Genomic DNA, 22,956 nt, shown 5'->3' with positions numbered 1-22,956 from the left:
AAATGCTTTAAACTTAATCCATTATGTGACAATGTGAAGACTCAAATTAAGTCGTTGTCTTGTTCAGATCCCATACTAAACTCAAGAGGGCCAAATTTCGAAAAACTGCCTTTTAACTTAGGCGTGTACTTTTGCACACCCAGATATTTTGCACAAGCAAAAAAAGGAGAATTTGTGTGCCTGCAGAATACTGATGTACAAACACATACTGTGTTTTTGGGTTCAGATGATTGCACAAAATGTTGGGAGCCAAAGGTCTGTAGATGCTGGTTGTAGAAGCTGAGGGGAATTCTCTTTGAAAAGTTGGCTGTAAGACTGGGCAAAAATTATTTTTACATTTTTTGTTTTTTACATCTGCAGTTTCTCAGAGGTACAGCTTTTTGATCAAGCCACTGTGGAAAAATGCTGTAGAATGTCTGATATTTACAATTATTTCTGGTTAGGCTAGATTGTGGCTGGCTCATTTCCTCCTTAACTTGTCCTCCTACTGGCCAAGGCCTTTATAAAGATGTGAGCACGGTTCAAAACGCCACAGACCTTCATGGCATCTGCAAATAAAAAATCAAACTGCAGTCCAGAGACAGCCCCAGAAGAAAGTTCCAGAAGTATCTGGGGCTGAATTGCCTTTATTATGATCCTCCTCCCCTTGATCTGATGGGAATCAGGCCTTTCAGTAGAGCTGTGATGCCAGAGAACATGGCAGGGGAGCACCAGGGACCTACAACCCAAGCAGAAATACAGGATCTCCCCATGGATGACCCTGGCTATCTGCATATCTCAGGGGATCTGGAGTTGGGGGGGAAATCTCAACCCCCATGATGAAATGATGTGGCAGTAACTGTGAAGTATCAGAGGGGTAGCCGTGTTAGTCTGGATCTGTAAAAGCAGCAAAGAATCCTGTGGCACCTTATAGACTAACAGACGTTTTGGAGCATGAGCTTTCGTGGGTGAATACCCACTTGAGTAAGTGGGTATTCACCCACGAAAGCTCATGCTCCAAAACGTCTGTTAGTCTATAAGGTGCCACAGGATTCTTTGCTGCAGTAACTGTGAGGTAATCCTCACAGGACTTTCCTCTTTCCTGGGTTTACTATGGGAGGGATTGATCTGGCCCTGAGTAAGTACTTTGGGATGTGGCCCATTGTAACTATCACTAATATCTCATTTTATCTGTGGAGGAAGCAATAGTAATATTCCAGCAGAAATGGTTGTCATTAACAAACTGTCAGCTAGATGGACAGTGCGGTCTACACAGTAAGGGTCAGAAAGCCCCAATTATCTAAGACCTAGCCTACATACTGACTTAACTGAATTAGTTAGGAACTGATTATTTTGTTAAATTGATACAACCCTTATGTATATACTCTTAAATCAGGTTAAGAGTGTCCATGCTAAGAGGTCGCATTTAATTTAATGCAACTTTTGGGTATAGACAAAGTTTGGCAGATCCTGGCACTCACCTAGTTTGCAGGCTTTTATATTTAATATAAAAGCATTTGTTTCTCTCAACAGGACACCATCATGGCCCTGCAAGCCTTGAGTATATTTGCAGCTCTTATTACTTCCAGAAAAACAGAAATTGATCTAACAGTGACTGGACCTGGTCTGGAAGCTCCAGTAACATTTTCAGTTGAAACTCAAAACCGTTTTCTTCTTCAGACCAAAGAGGTACTGTAGAAAATGAGGAAGAATTCTAATCAATCCTGTCACTTGAAGGTTTTTTTAATATGTTTAAATCACCATGTCGTTCTTTCAGATTGCACCTATGCAACCGACGGCCATTTCAGTTTCAGCAGTGGGTGTCGGGTTTGCCATCTTTCAGGTACGCAGGAAGATATTTTATACTTACTCTTTTTTTTAAGGTCCTTTTTAAACGTGGTTTTTGAAGAAAGAATGTTAATAGGAAATTTCTTAAAACTAGATAAATAAGAAGAATTTTGTATTTATATGACAAGAGACAAAGCAGGTGAAGTAATACTTGTGTCTCTCATCAACAGAAGTTGGTCCAATAAAATACATTACTTCACCTACGGTGTCTCTCTCATATCCTGGGACCAATATAACTGCACAAAACAACATTGCACACAACTTGTATTTATATAGCCCCTTAAATGAACTCCAAGGCACTCTACTAATTGCCAAAATGATGTGGGTCAAATTCTGTGCAGACTTTTCCCCTGCACAATCTCTGAATCCAGTGTGATTGGATAGGTTGTAAATCAGTGCAGAACATGGGTACACTCTTAGTAATTTATAGATTACCTTTCCCACTTCTGAACTGTCACAGTTATTTAAATACTGTACAGCAACACTTCCCTTTCTGCCCTAAACAGTTGTAAAGAAGGCCAAGTTCTCTTTAGCAGGATTTAGCCATTTTGTGCTACTCTGACAACACAGAGGTCAGAATCTGCCTGCAATCTGCCAGTAGGGAATTCTTTGCACCAACCACCCATACCCCAGAATAATGGAAATATGAGGGAGGAGGAGGGAAGGAAAAGAAGTGTAGCAGAACTTCACTTTGCCAAACCTCTGCTCGGATCCAGAGGACCTTATGGTATGAATTCAAGCAGCCCTAACTTAATTTTTGTCTTCTCTGTCTTAAACTAGGGCTGGCACCAATTGGTCCTCAGAGGAACCAGTAACTGGCTCCCTTATGCTTCTCAGTCTCCTAGCTAGCAGAGCCAAGCTGCCAAAGGGAATCTTGTTCATTATGTTCAGTGAAATTTCAGAGGCAATTTATGTAGGGAAAAGTAGGAATATAGGAATTGCCATTCTGAATCAGGCCTCCCATCCATCTAGTCCAGTATCTTAGATGATGGTAGTCACTGCGAGATGCTTCAGAGGAAGGAGCAAGAAGCCCTGTAGCAGACAGTATGGAAAAGCTAGATCTTATCTAGCATTGGGATTAAGCCCATTCTTTATTTAAAAATGGAGATCACTGTATATCTGGTAGTTATAGCCTATTTTACCACAATGCTTGAAAAGGCTTCCACCATTACTATGCCTACTCAAGGAAAATTGAGCTTAATCTATCCTGGCCATAAGTTTTAAGTCATTAAAAATTCCAATTCCAGTTTCTTATAATCTGTTTGACCTTCTCTTTGATGTCCTGACACAGCTGGGAGACCAAGAAAGAGAACTTAGAGCTTGTTCTTTTAAAATGATAAATATTTGGATAAGTGACATTTACAAATAAATTTGTATGACTGGACATTATCAAATGAACAGCAGTTAAAGATATGTATGTTGTTCATTCAGCATCAAGCTCCAATGACTGCAGACTCATAAATCATCAGTCTTTTTTATGCATTTACATAAATGCTAGTTGTGTTTACAACAAAGTTCCAATATGTTAGAGAATAATTTTAGATTCCACACAGTGGGCCAAGATGAGAATGAATATCTCAGTGGGGTAACATTTGCTCATCCATCATATCAAAAGGGCTGGGGGAGGGGAACTTAGCAGAGATGGTTTCCAAAAGCAATGATATTACTTAACTTTCACCATTAATGAGAAATACTGTATAATGTACATTTTTAATAGACTATTATGATAACTAAAGTTAAAAATCAAAACAGATGCACAACGGTCTACACTACTAAATCCAGTTCATCTGCTTCATCTAAATCAGGGGTTCTCAACCCTTTTTTTTCTGAGTCTCCCTCAACATGATATAAAAACTCCACGGCCCAGCTGTGCCACAACTGGTTTTCTGCATATAAAAGCCAGGGCCAGCGTTAGGAGGTAGCAAGCAGTGCAGTTGCCTGGCATCCCAAGCCACAGGGCTCCTACAAAGCTAAGTTGCTCAGGGCCCCAGGCTTCAGCCCCATGCAGTGGGACTTCAGCTTTCTGCCCTGGGCCCCAGTGAATCTAACTCTGACCCTGCTTAGCGGACCCCATGGAACCTGCTTGTGGCTCCCCAGGGGGCCCTGGACCCCTGGCTGAGAACCACTGATCTAAATCACTCTTTGGTTGTATTTCTTCTTGTAGCTTAGAGGCAGAGATGCTGCAATTTTATCCTTACCCTTTCTTCTTGCAGCTTGGCAGAGCAAAGACTAGGCATTGGAGTAAGGCATTTCATCAAATAAAACTATTCTTAGGTGGGATCACCTCTTTCCTCTTGCTTCCCTTGGTGGGGTTGCTTTTCAGGAAGGAGCTCTGATATTGTTCAAATCAGATTTCTCTTTTTCCCAGCTGCTAGCAGGAACTGGATCTTTTCTGCTAAATCAGATAGCATATGACAGCATGATCTTATTTCTTCAGCTGGGTTCCACTGTCCTAGACCTTATCCGAGTTCAGTAGTCAGACACTCTATTCCGCGGATCTGACTTTACCTCCAGATGTAGCATGTCACACACTGATTCATTTAAATGCCAGAAAGTACTATGCCGTCTCCTGTTGGGATCTCAAGGGCTGACCATTCTTGGAAGAGCCTTAGTTCTCCACAAGATAGCTTCTCAGAAAAAACTGTGTAATTCTTGATGACTTTGCTAGTTAGTTTGTAACCTTCTCTGACATTGGTCTAAATGGGCTGTAAATGAGTTTCAGCTGGCTCTTCTCCAAACCCTCTAGGTTGCCATGAAAGTTGCAGAGGCTGACATTTTTCTTGTAGTTTCTTGGTCTTGCAGTTGATAAACTTGCATAGCAAGCTATTGTCCAGGCTTGGAGAGGAGCAGGATTAGTCCATCCCTACATTTTGAAAAGGAAGGTAGCTCTGGCCTGGTATGGGCAGACAGTGTGCGTGTCCTAAAGAAATTGATCTTTCCTCTCCTTAAGCCTTTTGGACAAAGGGCCAGATCCCCAGTTGATGTAAATCAGCCTATCTCCATTGAAATGGAGCCACAGTGATTTACACCAGTTGAGGATCTGTCTGAAGATGTGCATTTTCCCAACACGTTTTCACCAAGGATAATAAATAATTAAAAGAGAGAAAAAATTAATTGGAGATAGAAAATGCTGCAAATACGTCCTTCAGCAAATGCCCTCAGCCAAATACATGTTTATTATGGTGATAGTTTAAGAATAAGAAAGGAAGGAAGTTGTCCTTGACTTTATGGAGACCTTCAAAATAATTCACATTTTTTGGATGTGATACCATTGAAGTTATTTCCTTAAAGTTCTTTTGGATGCAGAATATTACATTTCAGTTTCCTCTCCCTGCCTCTCTCTGGTATTCCTGTGTTACAAGAAGAGTGGACAAATCTGCCTTTAACTGATTCTCTGCTATTTAGTTAGTCTGCACCAAGGAAGGTGGCTTTGGTTAACCTTTTTATATTAAGAACTGTTTCCATTCCTGTGCGAAACTCCCCTCACCCATGAGAAGGGAGGAAGGGAAAGTCAGACCTTAGCAGCAGTAACTCATTCCAGTAAAATATTTGCTAACTGACCTGTTCAGTATGTTGCTTCAGATGTCCATGTGCTGGTGGTAAATTCTCATGCATTTGTTTTTCCTGGCAAAAGCTAAAACAACTTGTTCCTGTGCTGACAAATTGCTTTGTGGGTTCCAGCTTGATTATACCAAACTTACAACGTCTCCAGTAAACTGACCACTCTATCCTCTGTGTTATTCCTGAACTTGTTCAGTTGGCTCGGGACACGTTATCGTTCAAGAGAAGTTTTCGTTTCGGAGCCATTGGTGGTTTGCCATCTCTATACTTGAGTGCTAAATTCAGAGGCGCTATACAGAGTGACAGGAGTAAACATCTGTAAGTTGGAGTACGTGGTGTAACTTACACAAGGGGTCAGAAGATACAGCAGGAAAAGCAGCTCACATAAAATTAAAGGGTCTTCTGCTTTTACTGATTTACTTGTACCACGCTTTGTGGTACCTTTGAATTTAGACTAACATATTTTCTTTGCCTGGCACCATGCTAAATGATTGTATGGCAGTGGAGTACAATTTCCTACATCCTCTCCTATTGTACTGTTGTAGTGAGGTATATAGTGATGTATGGCAGTTTGTTCATCTTTTCAAATACAACTAACTCTCTGCTATTTTCATATAATAAGCAGAAAGTAAAGTTCTCTCTGCTGTCCCCAGAGATTTATCTGAAAGGCTAAGAAGACAGGGAGGGAGTATTGATTTGTATATGAAAACTGTCTAAAAGCTGACTTTCCTTTTGTTAGGTATAATCATAAGTCTGTCAAACCAATGTTTATTAGCACTTAATAGTAAATTTTCTCACCATCTTGTAGTTTTTTGTTGTTGTTGTTTTTGTCATTCTAGGAATTTCAGAGTTGAGCTTTTCATTGTATCACGAGCTCTTCTCCTTGAGGTGCTGAATTATAAACTCTTCCTCTGGTCCCTTTCCAGATACCCAGTCATACTTGTGTACTGTGTTTCGGTGGGAAGATATTGCCATTATAATTCAATATCACATGGCAAGTTTCTCAGTCTTAAGGCTTCTGAAATTTATGTCTATCTCTCAGCAACTTCTAAATGCTTTGTGTCTGGCATGTTTGGTCCACTACGCCACACCAGCTGCTTCCCTTCCTTGGTGAATGTTCTCTAATGACTGGCACAAGAAAGTGCTCATGGTTGTTTAATCCTGACCTCAGCATCTTGGGTTTGGCTGTTCACGTTTATACTTTCCTAAAATGTTCTGATAATCAGATCATCATCTAATTAGTCAGACCTTCCTGAAGAAATTCTTGTTCTACAACCCTTCTCCAGGTGTTTAAAGCTGCTGATGCACATCTCCAACACTAAATAAATCAGGAATCCTCTGCCGTGGTGTCTAGTGTATTGGTTTGTTTTATATGTATACCACTGTCCTCTGCTAGACACACTGTCACATTTCCTTGTGTGGATCATCTGGCAGAGGCCTGCATTTGTTGAACAGGCAGATGAAAGCTCAGTCACTGATATTTCTGATTTGAGTTTAGCTGATGACTGTCATGGTGTCTTTTTGTTACTGAACTAGCTGATGTGATAATTAAGGTTTAAATAAATATCTCTCTCTATTGTACTGAGCTTAGAGTAAAATGCTAACCATAATCTATTTTGAATGTAGAATTGCTATAATATATCACACCTCACACACAGGATCAAGGTAAATTCCATAAATAAAACTATTTTGTGAGTAAAAATTCCTATTTGCTCTCCTTCCATATTCCCATGTACATGAATGTTTTTCCTTTCTAACTCTGTTAGTGTCATTGTCCAGAGTTTTCTTTCATTGCATTTCAGAATTGAGAGGGAATATCTGCAGCAGTGCTCATTATCAAACAGTGGAAGCTAGTTAGAGAATTCCTACGTTTCACAGAGCTCACACATTTTCCTCAGTCAGGCTCTGCAAAAGTTTTAGTGGATGGTACTGTATCATAAGACATTCAGAGTGTTGCACTTGTAGTTTTCTGACACATTCTGTATTCCTTTGAATATTACATACTGATCTGTCAACAAAAGGTATTCAGTGGCTACTGATGGCTGACATTGGACCACAAACAGAGAATTTTTGAGAATCCAGATTTTAGACAATAGCTACACTTAATATGATCTGTTCTCTGGAGTTCTACCATTATAGACTTTGAGATCAAGCCAAATGTCTTATTGAACTCATTTTTGCTGTACAGATGTCATCTGTGTTTTGTGTTTGTACTTCCATAGCTCAACATTATTTACAATGTGAAACATTCAGTCACTGGTAGAAAGCGCAGATCTATCCAAAGTCAAGAAGCTTTTGACTTAGATGTTGTCGTAAAAGATGACAAAAATGACATAAACCATTTTACCGTAAATGTATGTACAAGGTAAGTAACTCATTTGATGATTTTGCTGCTTATCTTGATCTGTACAGTATTGATACTATTTAAGAGGTGTGAAGTATGTATTCTTTAATGCCTGTGATTTAAATGTATATCTACTACAAAATAAATGAATGACTTCATAGAAGGAACCAATTATTAAATTCAGAAGCAAATATTTAAACCACCAAAGAGAGAGAGCTTATTGGATCTGAACAGATATAATAATAGATCTGACATAATTATAAAAAGCAAAGCTGCCATTTGTCATCTCATTTTTTCTAAGTATGAGGGTTTCATAAAGGTTAGAGATCTATGGAAGTGTTTATATGCACAACAATATCATTTGACGTTTCAAAGGTTTCTGGTTATCTGTGCTGCTCAGCAATAGAAGGTCTGCAGGTTTTATCACCGAGCAATTTGTGAATAAGTACAGCTGGTGCAGAACATTTTTGACTGGATGAAATTTCGTCACAATATGCTGTTTTGTTGAAACTGAAACATTTTGTGGAGACTGGTTTTGAGAAAAACTTTGTTAGGTGAGGGGAGAACAAGGCTGTCATATTCTGTAGCCTCATATGTCTGAGACCCAATAGTCTCTGCTCTGCTCTGCCTGATTCAGAGTGATCTGCGATGAAAAACTCTCTGCTCTGAGTCAGACAGAGAAAGGACGTAAACCCAGGTCTCCCACATCACAGTCCAGTGCCCTAACTACCAGGCTGTAGAGCATGACTGATGCACACACAGCCCCTTCACATTTTGAAAAGTGCTCTGGTTCCAGTGTGAAAATGAACATTGTTCTTGGAAAAACAATCAAAAGGTTTTGTTTTCATTCCAATATGGAACAAAGGGTACCAGCTGTGACTGTGTTTTTTGTGATGTGAATACATGTCCGCTAGAAGTGGACTGAGATCACCAAACTCCGTTCCTATAGGCCACTGAATAGCCTTTGGATATTATCAGCTTTTATATTTGGATTAGCAGTGAACAGGTGACATAGAACGTCCATATCTCATTAGTTACCTCTGACCCATCCAGTCAGACAACAGAATTGTGTTGTTAATTCCTTTGCTGGCTTTCTTTGTTACTTGGAATGACATTGAATATATATATTAAAGGGAAGCGTTTAAGAAAACATCTTTCTGTAGCCGTTTTCTCATTAGACACATCCTGTTGTGGTTAAAGAGTACCGGATACTTCACAGAAAACCCTGAAGGACATTGTGCTTGTATATTATATATTTACATTTTTCCTTTTTTTTCTGTGCTTTACTACCAAGGACACTGGGAGAAAAACAGTCTTTAAGAGCTTATCTGTTCCTGTTGAATATTTCCTTCCTTGAAATTGCAGCTCCCTTCTTGTGACATTATAATCATTTCCATGCAAATATGACCTTTGCAAACCATCACATTGTTCACGCTCCTTATTTTTTATATCTCTTCTCCGTACACCCTTTGTATATTATTTATTTAAACTGTAGACTCTTCAGGGCAATGTCTGTGTGTCACTATGTTTGTACAGTGCCTAGCACAATGGGGCCCTGATCACAGTTGGAACTTCTTTCTTCACCATAATACAAATAAAATAATAATAATTAATAATTATATATATATGTCCAGATGTGAGGTCAGTGCATAGACGACTGACTTCATTGGGTAATAACCAACAGGAGCATATAAAATCTTGAAAACAAAAGTCCTGATTACATGTATATGTCTCTGGTAAAAACCCCAGTGATACAGATAGGGGTCAGGGACACTGCAGCGTATAAGCAGAGCTGGCTATAAACAGGATGTTTTTCAAAATTTTCTGTGAAATGAACTTCAGCACAAATTGTAGACACTTCAGCGACAAATTCTGTGCTAAATTACACCTCTGGCTTGAGGGTAATCTTAGCTAGATGTCCCCATTTTCTTTCTCCGGCTGACATATCTGATTCAGAGCTTTTGGCCAATGATATAGCCTGGAGGGACTCCATCTCTCCTCTCTTCTGGGATGCTGAGAGGCACTGCCACTTTTGACATCTTACTCTGTGTAGTCACTTCAGAATGGTACATGGTCATTCAGGACCAAGCTCAATCAGTCTGGAGCCTAAGGTTGTCCACATGAGTCCTGGTGGCTCAGTGCCAATGCACTTTGGGCAGGATTTAACCCTTAGAGTAATAGAACTGTGCCTGGATCTGATAATCATACTATTTTTCTCTGATTAATGGGACACGTTCATGCCACACGTGCTGAATGCCTGAATAATTTTACTGTTAGTCATTTTGGAATCCATACAACATGATGTGATTTTCCATTTCAGCATAATCTAGAAATAATAGCAAGATGCAGGTTGTTAGTTCAGGAGCATTCCTAAACTGTGGACTGGTTTGAGTAGTTACCGGTATGCATCTTTGGCCAACGGCTGCAAACACCTCAAAGTTTTTTCCAATACCAACCAGCAGAAATTCTGTCTTGCTTCTACCAGCTCTTGAGCCGACATTGGCCAAAAGCACTAGGTTAACAGAATAACATTTACCCACCATGTATCATCTGCAAGCTGTTGGTCTTTGAGCCTCTGATGTCTCACAAAATCTCCTAGTGGAAATTGTGCCAGACTGACAATATCCTGCAACCTCCTGGACTAACTGTACAGAATTAAGATAAATTATTGAAATAAGTTAAACCTTATTGAATTAGGTTCAAAAATTTTAGGGCCTATTGTACTCAAAATGCTACTGCATCTGTTATTATGGCACTGTATGTAACTCCTCAAGGAGGAGAGAGATGCTAATGTAATTCTTTCAGTTACCAGACTCTTTCAAGCCACCTTCTGGAGGGGTGCCCATATATTAGTTCAAAGTAGATTCCTCAGGGACCAAGAGACAAAGAAAGGATTTTTGGATAAATAGCCTGTTTTACACAGGCTCATTGCCTTCTTTCTAATCCAGCAAATGGACAGTGGTCCACAGAGGGCCCCAATCCTTAGGGAACAGTTGGAAAGACTGGGTCCACTGAGGCCCCATAAGACTGGATGCTTGTTCTGAGCTGAAGCTGAGATGAATAGGTAACCACAAGGAAACCCTGCGGGTGGGATGTTGAAGGACTGCTCCTGACAGAGCCCATGTTAGTGCTGTGTGATCTCTGGTAAACTGTATTAGCATGTGTGTAGATTCTTTCATTGTAATATGTTTTTTCTGTAGTCCTTCTACCTTAAGAACAAAATAGGCTCACATGGTAAATATAAATATGGGCAGTCCCACAGTTAACCATCCCTTAATAGACAGCAAGCAGGCCTCCTTGGGCAGCCTGCCTCTGCTGGGAATAACACAGTGATGGCAGGAAACTGTTCAGCCTGGCAATCTCCAGGTCCGAAAGGAAAGAGAACTGTGTCTCCACCCCAGAGGGGTGACGGAAGCCTGAGATTAGATGCCTTTGTTTGACCATACAGGTGCAGCTTTCCTGAACTCTGACAGCAGCATGATGGATTTTTGGTTAGAAAACCTGCAAGATTGGTAGATGAGCATGTGCAGTTGTTTCTAATTCTGGATGGTCTTGCCTCTGCATGCAGTAGGGTGTCCAGATAGCAAGTGTGAAAAATCGGGATGGGGGTGGGAGGTAATAGGAGCCTATATAAGAAAAAGACCCAAAAATCGTGACTGTCCCTATAAATCGGGACATCTGGTCACCCTAGCATGCAGTGGGATTTCTACTGTCTCTAAGGAATAGGAAGGCATGCTCCATTAGCTCTATTCACTCTGCCCTCTGTGCTTATTGGCTACATATGCTTGATGTCTGTGCTCATTTGCTGCCCTGTGCTGCATGATGCAGAGGAGAGCAACAGCTTCTAGACTGCTGGAGAAATGATCTCATAACCCAAAGTTCCAGCTCAGGGTCTCCTTAACTCAATTTAGAGACAAGTTTTTCTTCTCACTTCTTTCCTTATATCACTAGCCATTTTCTTAGCTGTGTATATGTGTGTGTGTGGTTTTTTAAGGGCCCATGTTGCAGAGGAGACAATAGCTGGGACTATCCCCTGCCCCTTCCTGTTTTTTGGAGGAAGGTGCATGTATAATTGTTAGGGGGTAGATCTGACTCACTTTTTTGGGGGGTAGTACCAGGTTGGTTGGTTTACCCATTGTTATTTTAGTGGTACCCAGGCTAGTTAGATGGCTTGGATGTTTCTATATCCTCTCAGCTGTAGTTATAAACACAGACCTAATTACATCCAGTTCCAATTCAGTTATTTGTTTTCAATAGCAGCTACTTTGGCACAGTGCCTCATCCAACAGATGGTTTCATTTGTTTCTAATCTCATGAGCCAACCAAAGTCAGCAGTGGTGCTGTATTTCTTTCACAGTCATATCTGTGTTCAATCAGCCGTGCTGTCAGGCTTAATAGCATTGCTTTGAAAAGAAAGTCTTCTCCTTTTTTAAACTGTCCAAATCTACAAAGATATAGTTTTATTCAGTAACTTTCAACTACTGTCAGGCATTCAAAATGCAGATTAGAGACACGTTCCATCCCCGATAACAATGGTGGTTTAGCCTCAGTCCCAAGGAAACAACCTGTGCCACCTACTTTATTTAAAGAAGCATCTTGGCTGGGCATGGAAGTGTTACATGTAGAAGATAAAGCCATACAAATATTTTGATAGTTCCATTGTGGACCACAGTATGTTAGAGTCCTGCTGTAGAGAAAAGCTTTCACATCCAGCGTGTGAGTCTCAAACTGGCAGAAGATGCTATAATAAGCAATATTGGGGGGAAAAATGGAAAAATTCAACTTGCTAAACTTTCCCTTTCCAAAACCAGAAGGAATGAGCATTTTAAAATTGTATTGGAGGTTGGAGAGGTAATCAAGTGATTCCATTAAGTGAATTATGGACCCTTATTGGAGAAATAGGGAGGAAGCTCAATAGACTCTTCAATCTATAAATTTACACAAAAATACCAGAAAATGGTAGCACCAAATGATATAGTTTTAGAATCCTAGAAATGTACAATCTGTTTTTTCATGCAGGCCCCCTTTCAAATTTGCACATAATTATATTACTACTCTGCATTTTTGGGGCCCATGTCTACTCTTACTGCAGCCAATGGCAAAACTCCCTTTGGCTTCAGTGGGATCAGAATTAGGCTCCTGTATATTGCAAATAACTGCAATACTTTTCTTTGCTCAGAAGTAAATCTACTCCTTGGCCATGAGGTTGCTAGGGGGAATTGAGATATAAATGTTTGTCTAAGTCGTTAATTTTCAGAGTATGTTAAATGATTCACTTAAAACCTTAGAAATTCAACATCTGTTCTCAAATATATCTTATTTCCTTCATTTCCCAGATACTATACTTTCTATATTATAATGTGGAATGTAAATAGCAGAGTATTTTATCTCAGTGTTAGAATATTTGATTTCTATTAAAATTTTTCCTGTCTCCATTTTTTTAAAAGGTACTTGGGGTCCGGTGCATCTTCCAAGAGTGGTATGGCCCTCATGGAGGTTGACTTACTTAGTGGCTTTTCTGTATCACCAGAATTCATTTTATTAGATGATCCAGTTAAGAAGGTGGAAAAGGATAATGGGAAAGTCAACCTATACTTAGACTCTGTAAGTTGAAAAAACCAAGAAAATACATTTGTAATGGCAGGTGCTAAACTCAACTCACCAGTTATTTGAGTTAAATTCAGAAGGACACCTTTATAAAAATCATAATTACATCCTTTGGGGAGTCAGTAAGGCTAAACCATTTCTCACAATACTGTTGTCAATGGGACTGCATGTATAGGTAAAGACTATTTAAATCAGTATGGGTTTGCTGGATTGAGCCTTAGTAAACTGTTTGCTTACTTAAATGGTCTGTGATTTGGCTAAATTTCCACTAAAGAGATCAGTTTAATGACCTAAATTCAAACTCTGGTCTTCAGAGGTGAATTTTTAGAACATTAGCCAACCATCTAGTCCCCATCCTGCCCCTCACAAAATCCTATCTAGAATTCTCTGAATGTTTTTTTTGTATTTTTCTAGCTAAATGAAACACAGGTTTGTGTGGATATTCCTGCTGTGAGAGACTTCAAAGTAGCAAATACTCAAAGCGCCTCCGTGACTATAGTGGATTACTATGAACCCAGTAAGTGTCAGTCATTCTTGATAGATCACTGTGATTCACAAGCTAAAATATGCAATTATTGTATTCATGAAAGCAGAGATGTGAAGATCAAGAAAAAGCCACTTGATAAATGCCATAGGTTACTGTCCAGTAACCTGCAAAATGCGTCAAGGGTTATAATGAATTACTGTTCTCTCTTTTAGTCTTAATGGCGCAGTTCTCAGATGGTGTAGATCAGCATAACTCTTATTGAAGCCAATTTATACCAGCTGAAAATCTGGCCTAGTGTGTTTCCAAAACTACCAGTTACCAAGTTAATGTTATCTTTCAGGTGGCCCTTCCATCTGTTTCTTATTTAAGGTCAGAGTTCTTTAGAGGGGAGAGTGCCAATATTTTGATTACAATAGTTATGTAAAAGATGTACATGCAGAAATATTTCCCAGGTTCTGTTTTTCGTGTGGCATGTGTTTTGAAGAAATTCAGCAATGTATGAAACTCTTGGGTAAAGTTGGAGGCAGTGGGGAATCATTGGGGGTGGGAAGAGGGAGGGGGACGGGGAGAAGAGGTTAAGATAGGCCAGAGAACATGGCAGAGGGCTGGGTCCTCCTATTACAATTAATAAAGATTTGGGTTTGTTTTGAGGAATGGGTGAAAAGGTTGAGCCAGTTATTGTATCCAGTTTTTATTGTCTATCCCTTAGTAGACACATAGGAAATCCAAATACTCCATGGTAGAGCAATGCATAAATAAATTGTAGACTTATACAAATGTAGGGCTGAATGACAACTCAACAGGATGTCAAGGCTTCTTGCCCACCCATGCTGGGGAAGGATTATGTATGTCTAGACCATCCCTGACAGGTGTTTGTCTAACCTGTTCTTAAACCCCTGCAATAACAGTGATTCCAAAACCTCTCTAGGTAACCTGTTTCAGTGCTTAACTATCCTTACAGTTAGAATGTTTTCCGTAATATCTAACCTAAATCTCCTTTGCTGCAAACTAAGCTGATAACTTCTTTTTCTATGCTTAGTGAACATGGAGAATTGATTACCATTCTCTTTATAACAACCTTATACATATTTGAATTCTGTTATGTCCATCTCAGCTTTCTCTTCCACAGAGTAAACATGCCCAATTCCTTGAACCTTTCTTCACAGATCAGATTTTCGAAAACTGTTTTTTGTTGCTTCCTCTGGACTCCAGTTTGTTCACATCTTTTTTAAAGTGTGGTGCCCCAAACTGGACACAGTATTCCAGCTGATGACTCACCAATGCTCAGTGGAACAATTACCTTCTGTGTCTTCAGATGCCACTCTTGTTAATATGTCCCAGAATAACATTAGCTTTTTTTGCCACATCATCACATAGTTGACACATATTCAATTTGTGATCCACTATCACATCCCTATCCTTTTCAGCAGTACTGCTTCCTAGCCAGTTATTCCTCATTTTATGTTTGTGCGTTTGATTGTCCTTCCTAAGTGCAATACTTTGCACTTGTATTTACTGATTTCAGACCAGTTCTGCAATTTATGAAGATCATTTTGAATCCCAATCCTGTTCTTTAACATGCTTGCAATCCCTCCCATCTTGGTGTCATCTGCAGATTTCATAAGCATACTCTCCATTCTGTCCTCCAGGTTGTTAATGGAAATATTACAGACCAGTGCCCTGCAAGACCCTATTTGATATGACTGACCAGTTTGACAGCATAGCACTGATAATTGCTCTTTGAATATGTCCTTTGAGCCAGCTGTGTGCCCACCTTATATTGATGTCATCTACACTGTATTTTCCTAGGTTACTTGTATGAATGTCATGTGGGACTATGTCAAAAACCTTGACAAAACCCAAATGTATCATGTCTACTGCTGCCCTCCTATGTGGTAACCCTGTCAAAGAAGGAAATTAGGTTGGTTTGCCATGCTTTGTTCTTGACAAATCCACGTTGGCTATTACTTCGCTTATTATCCTCTAGTCTAGGTTTGAACACACTGTTTAACAAAGCATCACTTAGAGGCGTAAAAAGTGACGGTGTAATGTGCAATTACATCTTGTGCTGGTTTATACTGTAGTTTTTATATAACACAAATACTCCATAGTTGTAACCCTAAATAAAGAAAAAGATTGCTTCACATATTATTTTACAAGCAGGCCATTTTGAGTGCTATGTAGGATAGCTAATATAAATCAGTGAAGCAGAAATTTTGCCCATGCATGTAATTACAATCAAAGTAATATTGTCCACAGTGTTCATTAATCAAGTATCTTAGGCAGTGCAATGGCCTCTGTGCCCGGACTCTGGCAAGGGGTTTTGTGAATCTTTCCCCCTGCTGTGTTAATAATCAGTGATCTGGAATTTTCTGTCATCACCCACAGTTGCTGAGAGAAAAAAGTTGGATGTGCATGTTGGTTGTAAGGGTATGAGCAGAACCTTGTCTAATCTGATTAACTGTCTCTATGCCAGGGCTCTGATGAGGAGTTTGGAGAGCTCTTATCTCCTGGCTGTGTCAAGCAGTGTTTTATCTACAGCTGGCCATGAAACTACATTTCCTTTCTGCAAAATTTTTTTTGAGGCTTTGGAAAAATTTCCATCCTGAATCAGGATGAAAAGACAAAACCTTGACATTTTCTGCAAACTTGAAATCCTGCAGCATTTCATTTCAGAATTACTGAAATGGTTCCACAGCAGGTACAGTTTGCTGTCTTCAAAACAAAATGTGCACCTTGGGCTCCCCGGGAGCCTGTGAGACCTGGCTCTGATGGGCTGCAAAGGAGCCTGGGAACCCTGGTTCCCAAGCTCCCCATCACATGGGTTGCAGCCTGGCAGCCCAGCAGGAGAGCTGCCAAGGAGCCAGAGCGCTTGGGAGCTGGGGTCCTGGGGCTTTGAGGCTCCTGCTTGTGAGCTCAGTGGCCTGCTAGGTGGGTTGCCTCGGAATCAACACATTCTGGGAGAATGTGTCAATGTTGATAAATTGGCACTTTCCAATGGAAAAATATTCATTCAGAAGATGTGCAGTCAACCCTAGTTTTCTCAGTGACTGTAGATACCTGAACATGTGCAATTCAAACTACCTTTTTGTAAGTGTTCATGCAAGTATGTTGCAAAAACTTCAGGGATGGCAGATAGTGAACATAAAAAGGGGCAAAGATTCATGTCTAATTTTTGCAGTATTTGCCCCAGTCTGCATTAGTGTTTGGTTGTATCCTTTCAAAAATATTTTCTCTATGACATTAAATAATCTTTTTGCTGTTATTGTTTGTAGCTGCAATATACAGCTGCAAGTCATTATTTTTTTCTGAAGCATTGGCCAACTGCTGGTGATGGATTTGAATTAAAAGCATTGTTTTCCTCTTGAATTCTAGATTCCACTAGAAGTCATAGCATTTCAGTGGCTTGGTTCGTCCCAAGTATTTATTTTAAGAAACATGAACAAAATATCTCAAACGGTTGTGAAAATGTAGACTAAATGTTTGTTTGTTTGACAATGATTTCCATTAAGATCAGAAACTGATGTTTACTAACCTCTTTGAACAGGGAGAAGAGCAGTGAGAAGCTACAATTCAGAAGTGATGCAAGGCTTGTCATCTTGCGTCTTCTGTGAAAATGACTGCAGTCTTTGCAAAAGAGACACAGACTCCAGTGATGGCTCTCCAGGATTGCACCAGCACTTTTCAGCGATTTCCCTGTTCTGCTTCTTGTTTGTAATCCAGACAGGTTTGCTGCAGAGTTTGATGGTGTAAGAAGACACATTTATGTAGCAGTTCTGAGATTTCCATAAATCACCCAAGAAAGTTTTATATTAATAAGGGCTGAAACATCACCCGGAGATATCCGAGACTAGCCTCCCATTGTGTTCAGTAGAAGCAGGATTGGGCCTATAGGCTAACTCGTTGGGTCAGAAAAATTTTGTGTATTTCTACTGGACAAATTTAACAACTTCTTAAATGCTTTTTTCATGCTATAGTTATTTACATTTTCTAAAGAAATACAGAATTAGATTAAGTGAGAAAACAATTAAGACTAATTTTCTATTTTCCAAAGGTTCTTTTTCTCCTTTCAGCCTTATTTTTGTTTTGCTTATGGTTTATGGATGGGTATTAAAAATTAAGGAATAATGTTAGTTTATGGAATTATTCTGAAAAATTATCTACCTTTTTATTTGACTTTCAGTAAGTATAACTGTGGGTTTGTATCAGTACCTTGCTCAGTTCTGCTCTGCATACCTAAGGCTATTTAACATTAATACTGAACTCCATTGTACACGTTCATGATTGGACAACAGGAAAAGTAAATGGAGCTAACTTCAAAGCAGTTATGGGAGCTAGGAAGTGATGCATTCACAAGTGGATGATAATAAAAAAAATCATATCTTTTTATCGTTACAAAGAAGTGAGCTTTTGCCAGTTTGTAAGTTACATATTTTTTAAAAATAAGCTGTTCAAAGGTTTCAGAAATTTTTAATACTCTTTACATTGAAAGATGGCTTTGATTCCTACAGTGAAATTTGGCAAGCAGGGACTCTATCCCTGGGACTTTATTTCTGGATATCCTAAAAAAATAATAATAAACACAACTTCCCTCCTCATAGTGAATCATCTAGCCACTGAACTCTGGGAAAGCATTGGCCTGCTAAACCCAGGGTTGTGAATTCAATCCTTGAGGGGGCCATTTAGGGATTTGGGAATTTAGTTAGGGATTGGTCCTGCTTTGAGCAGGGGGTTGGACTAGATGACCTCCTGAGGTCCCTTCCAACCCTAATCTTCTATGATTCTAAGCGGCAAAGAAATGTGATTGATACACAGGTGCCGACTGGCAAACCTGCGGCTAGCAGCAGGAGTCCAGGATCAAAGTTGGCTTGACCCAGTTCTGGTGTCCTGGAGCCTTGTAGAAAAGCCACTCTGGAGGACCTCAGTTACAGGAAGCATTGGTGAACTGAACGGGGGGTGGGGGGGTTCAGAGCTGTGTTCCTTATGATAACGATATAGGCATCCTTAGTCGGCAGCAGCTATGCAAAGAAACATATGCTGCTGCACAGTTTTAGGATCTAATCCTGTAAACCACAATTCCTATTATTGATTGCAGGAAGGGCTTGTAGGAATAGATTAAGTGGAGTGAGTGTGTGTGTGTATGCTTGTCTTTAAATATATGAGACCATGCTTTAGTTCTTTATTAGATTGGGACTCCACTCCTTATTCCAGATTATGGACCTGCATTTAGGCCTAAACCTGCACTCCACACTCAGGTAGAATCCAGTGTGTAGTCTTTGAAAGTTCTGCCAGAGTTGGAGGATAGGATCGGGAGCTGTTTCTGCTTTTGCAATGACTGTGAGCACCTGTTTGCTGGATAGTTATGCTCCCATCCTATCCTTACTAAAATTGCCCATAGTATTGAATTTGACTGTTTTTTTAAAGCAACCAAAATGATGACAGTTACTGTAAATATAGAGCAACTGCAGTTGTGACAGAAACAGAGACACGACAAAATGTTAAAGTTACTGCTATTATTTGCCCTTCATACACACTCCTGTGTATTGTCTCTGTGTGTATAATTAATTAACAAAGTCATTCTGCCTTTCTTGAGTATTGTTTTGATCCAGCTTTGCTATTGCTTGAAATGTATATTTTTGTAATATTTTTTAAAGAAAAGAGATTAGTTCAGAGCCACGTTGTGTAGAGGGATATAAGGACTTTATGCACAGGGTATTGCCTGCTGAGAGTTTTTCTTTTCTTTTTTTAAAATAAAAATGTAGCTTAGGTATATTCAAAAATTGCCTAAAGCATGTGTATGTGTGTATCTAGATATATCTAGAAATATATATAGAGAGTTAACTTTTTAATCTTTTTTCATAAATGTGGGGTCTCATTTTGGGTCTGATCGCATGCCCATTGTAGTCAGGGTGTGCCTTCCCATTGATTTTGATGTGTATTGTGTCTGGCTCACTGAGTAGTTGAACAGTATTTTACTCAGAGCTGGATTGTGTCTCACTTGTCTCTTACCTATTAAAATCAGTGAGGCTCCTTCTGAATACAATACCATGCTCCTGGATAAAGGTCTGGAATCTGCCCCTCTGGGAGTAGTTCCATTGGTTTAGTGGGGCCCAAAATTAAAAGGAAACCAAGACCCCACTATAGATATCCTTCCTCCTCTCATGCCTACCAAGTCCAGTTTATCAGTGAGTTCTTTGGTCCCATGTATAGAGCCCAGGCAGTCACAAATAACGTATGCTGTGGAAGTTATTTTTTCACTTTGTATCAGAAGATACTGACTTGTTGGTGAACTTTGAGAACACTTCTTCTTTCACCTCTGGTTCTGGTGGACAGCCATCAGGACTGTTGACAGATCATATTCCTCGGATTTATTCTAAATTTCCAGAACACAAGAGGCTACTTTTGGCTTGTACTGTACATAACGCTGTCAAGAAGGAAATTGATATGTGGTTAGTATTATGAGAAAGAGGCTTGTTTTCCAGTGGAAATGCACTGGAGATGAACTACTACTTTCTATCAGTAGATGGTGGGGAAAAAAATCCCTGAATTTTTTGCAGATAATCATAACTTCCCAAATACTGCCCAGAAACACAGGTTCAGATTGCTTTTGTCTAACTTTTGTGCAGCATAGCTTGGATTAGTGTTCACTTCACTTTGTTTTCTCAGAAACAATGCACATTTTAAACAGTTCTTGGCTGTCTAATGAACAACACTAAGAAGCATCAGTCATGCTGCATTCTGTCATGAAAAGTGCATGATCAGTGGACAGTCCTTTTTTATGTACAGCAGGGACATCATTAAAAAAAATCCAAAGCTGTCTCCACACTAAAGCATATTGAAGGGGGCATAACCATGCATAGCATGAGAGAGATCTAGCTGAAAGGTACAATTTTGAAAAGTGCCTAACTACAACTGACTTCCAATGGGACTTGCTCCTGAGTGACTTATGAAAATGGAGCTTATCCGCCTCAGTCATTTTTAGACACTTTTCAAAATTCTGCTCTTGGAGCATGTTCCAAAACCCATTGACTTAAATGGATTTAAACAGGTCCAAGCACTCTGTATGTGTATACAGTGTAACTACAATACAGTGTAGAAAGAATAGTCTGTTAAGAATATGTAATATATTAATAGGTTTAATTTGCAGAATTCATAAAATGAGAGCTAAGTTTGAAAAGGGTTCACTGGCTAAAAAACTAAAATCACCAAGGTCATTGATGGCTACTTTGCTCCCTTTTCTATCTCAAACTGAGGAGAGAGGTCAAGTGCACCCTTGTTGCATTGTGTTTAATTTGGCCATCATACTAATTTATCCTTTTCTGATGTAGCCCTTACATTTTCTGTAGATACCATCTCCCTTTATACAGGGGACTGTTAATGTTTTTCTCCTGCCTGTTTTGGAACATGGTAGAAGAATAATATTGACTACAGCATTATGGAAAATTGCTATAGAATTTAAAAGAAAATAATGACCTTCTTATAATCATTTTGAAGCTATAGAATTTAATTGAGAATTATATCCTATTAAAGAATTTATATAGGATGGTCCAAAAACATATGGAAAGGATTTTACTTGCCCGTCAATTTAATTGTGTAGATTTATAATTTCTATAGAAGCCTATTGTTTTAATCCCTATTAAATTACATAGCATTTACCCATAGCCCTGATTTCAAAGTTTTCAAGGACTATATATCTCCAGTAATTTATGGATGAGAATACAACAGCAGTTATTGTCTACTTGATCCATTCTCTTGTTAGTTCCTCCCTGGGTAAAAAAGCTATTAGACTCCATATGTTTGATTTCAACAGTATTTCTTAGAGCAAATTTATTCTGAGTTTGTATGCCATTTTGCAACATCATTGCACTAATATTTTATGCAATGAAGTCTGAGAACTTTAGTGTATCTGACTATTCCAAATATCTTATTCTTTCTTGTTGTCGCTATTTGATTTCTGATGTGTAAAGTGTTAATTTGTAACTGTATTGTAGAGTACCATATATGTATAACCAGAGATGCTGAATGAAGAATTCTCTTTAGTTTTACATAATGCATTTATTTCTGTATTTCTGAGTACTTTCACAAAATCTTAATTAACAATGCTCAGATCTCATGTCAGGCATTTTTTTATGGATCAGTTTTTATTGTGGTTTGTAATATTTTAGATGAGTGATGCTAATGTAAATAAGAAACTATAAAAGCACTATAGGAACTATAAAGAGCAGCAGAGTATAGGCAGATGTACTATACTTTTCTTCACAGCTTTGTTACTACACATCAGTCCTGGTCTATTGCATCTCTACTGATTTAGGTATTGAGGCCATAGCCAATTGTTCCAGAATTCTTGTTGCTTTGAGATATGGGAAGTATCTGCTTTGATCTAGACTGAGGTCATGTGCATATTTTCACTTCTAATTAAATCATAGATTTCTAAAAGAAAATCTTTGCTTTTTTTTAACTATTGTGCAAAGACTGCGGCCAATTGGGTTTTGAAATGTATACGTTCTTCATGGTGAATGTTAAGGGATTAAATATTGTCTAGTCTATGTAAGAATTTTAAAATTGCTTTATTTTTATGCAGATACAAATTGTGATGCCCGTTGGAAATTCTATTAAAGATTACATTAATTTTTGACAAGTTGTTTGCCTAATTATTCTAACCAAAGACATTCTGGTAGGGTGACATGATTCAACAAGGATGTGATCATGCTCACACTGAAATTAGTGGGAGTGTTGCCATTGTCTTCAATAGAAACAGACCCACATGCATGGATCTAAGTGCTCATAATGAGCCTCATGAATGACACTATTTCTTTGAGTAGGTTCAGGGACTTTCCCATGTAGAGTTTATTGCAGACTGAGACTTAAGCTGGCAGCAAGGGAACACAATTCAGTCCTTACACTGTACTGCAGTGTTTTATGAAACAATAATTGAATAAATTCAGCTGAATTTTCAGATTTCCCATGCTTTAGAAAACATTTTTTTTTCATGGGGAATTACAACTACAGTCCTTAGTTTTGAAAGTAGTTAAAACTTCAGGTTGTTAAAGTTGAAATGTACTGAAGGTAAAAATCAGTGAATCCACCAGATCAGTTCAAAGCTTTCAAAAACACAGTGCTGGCAGGACCG

At 39.0% G+C, this 22,956-nt stretch overlaps 1 protein-coding gene across 3 annotated transcripts in view; it reads left to right on the top strand.

Moving 5' to 3' along the window:
- CD109 (CD109 molecule) overlaps positions 1–22,464 on the top strand; it is a 127,565-nt gene extending 105,101 nt beyond the window's left edge. For 2 of the 3 annotated variants that reach the window (XM_050950611.1, XM_050950613.1), the window contains 6 exons: positions 1,513–1,668; positions 1,757–1,822; positions 7,611–7,753; positions 13,180–13,336; positions 13,754–13,856; positions 17,374–22,464. In XM_050950611.1, the coding sequence (XP_050806568.1) occupies positions 1,513–1,668; positions 1,757–1,822; positions 7,611–7,753; positions 13,180–13,336; positions 13,754–13,856; positions 17,374–17,579 (831 nt within the window). In that variant the 3' untranslated portion in view covers positions 17,580–22,464. Of the gene's footprint in view, positions 1–1,512; positions 1,669–1,756; positions 1,823–7,610; positions 7,754–13,179; positions 13,337–13,753; positions 13,857–17,373 lie in introns of those variants that run through there. The other variant, XM_050950614.1, reaches the window with a different exon arrangement.
- Positions 22,465–22,956: the final 492 nt, after the last annotated feature.

The sequence above is a fragment of the Gopherus flavomarginatus genome, chromosome 4, assembly GCF_025201925.1.
Source record: "Gopherus flavomarginatus isolate rGopFla2 chromosome 4, rGopFla2.mat.asm, whole genome shotgun sequence".
NCBI classification, from domain to species: domain Eukaryota; kingdom Metazoa; phylum Chordata; order Testudines; family Testudinidae; genus Gopherus; species Gopherus flavomarginatus.
The sequence above is the reverse complement of the archived record's forward strand: the minus strand, read 5'-3'. Positions and strand labels throughout refer to the sequence as shown.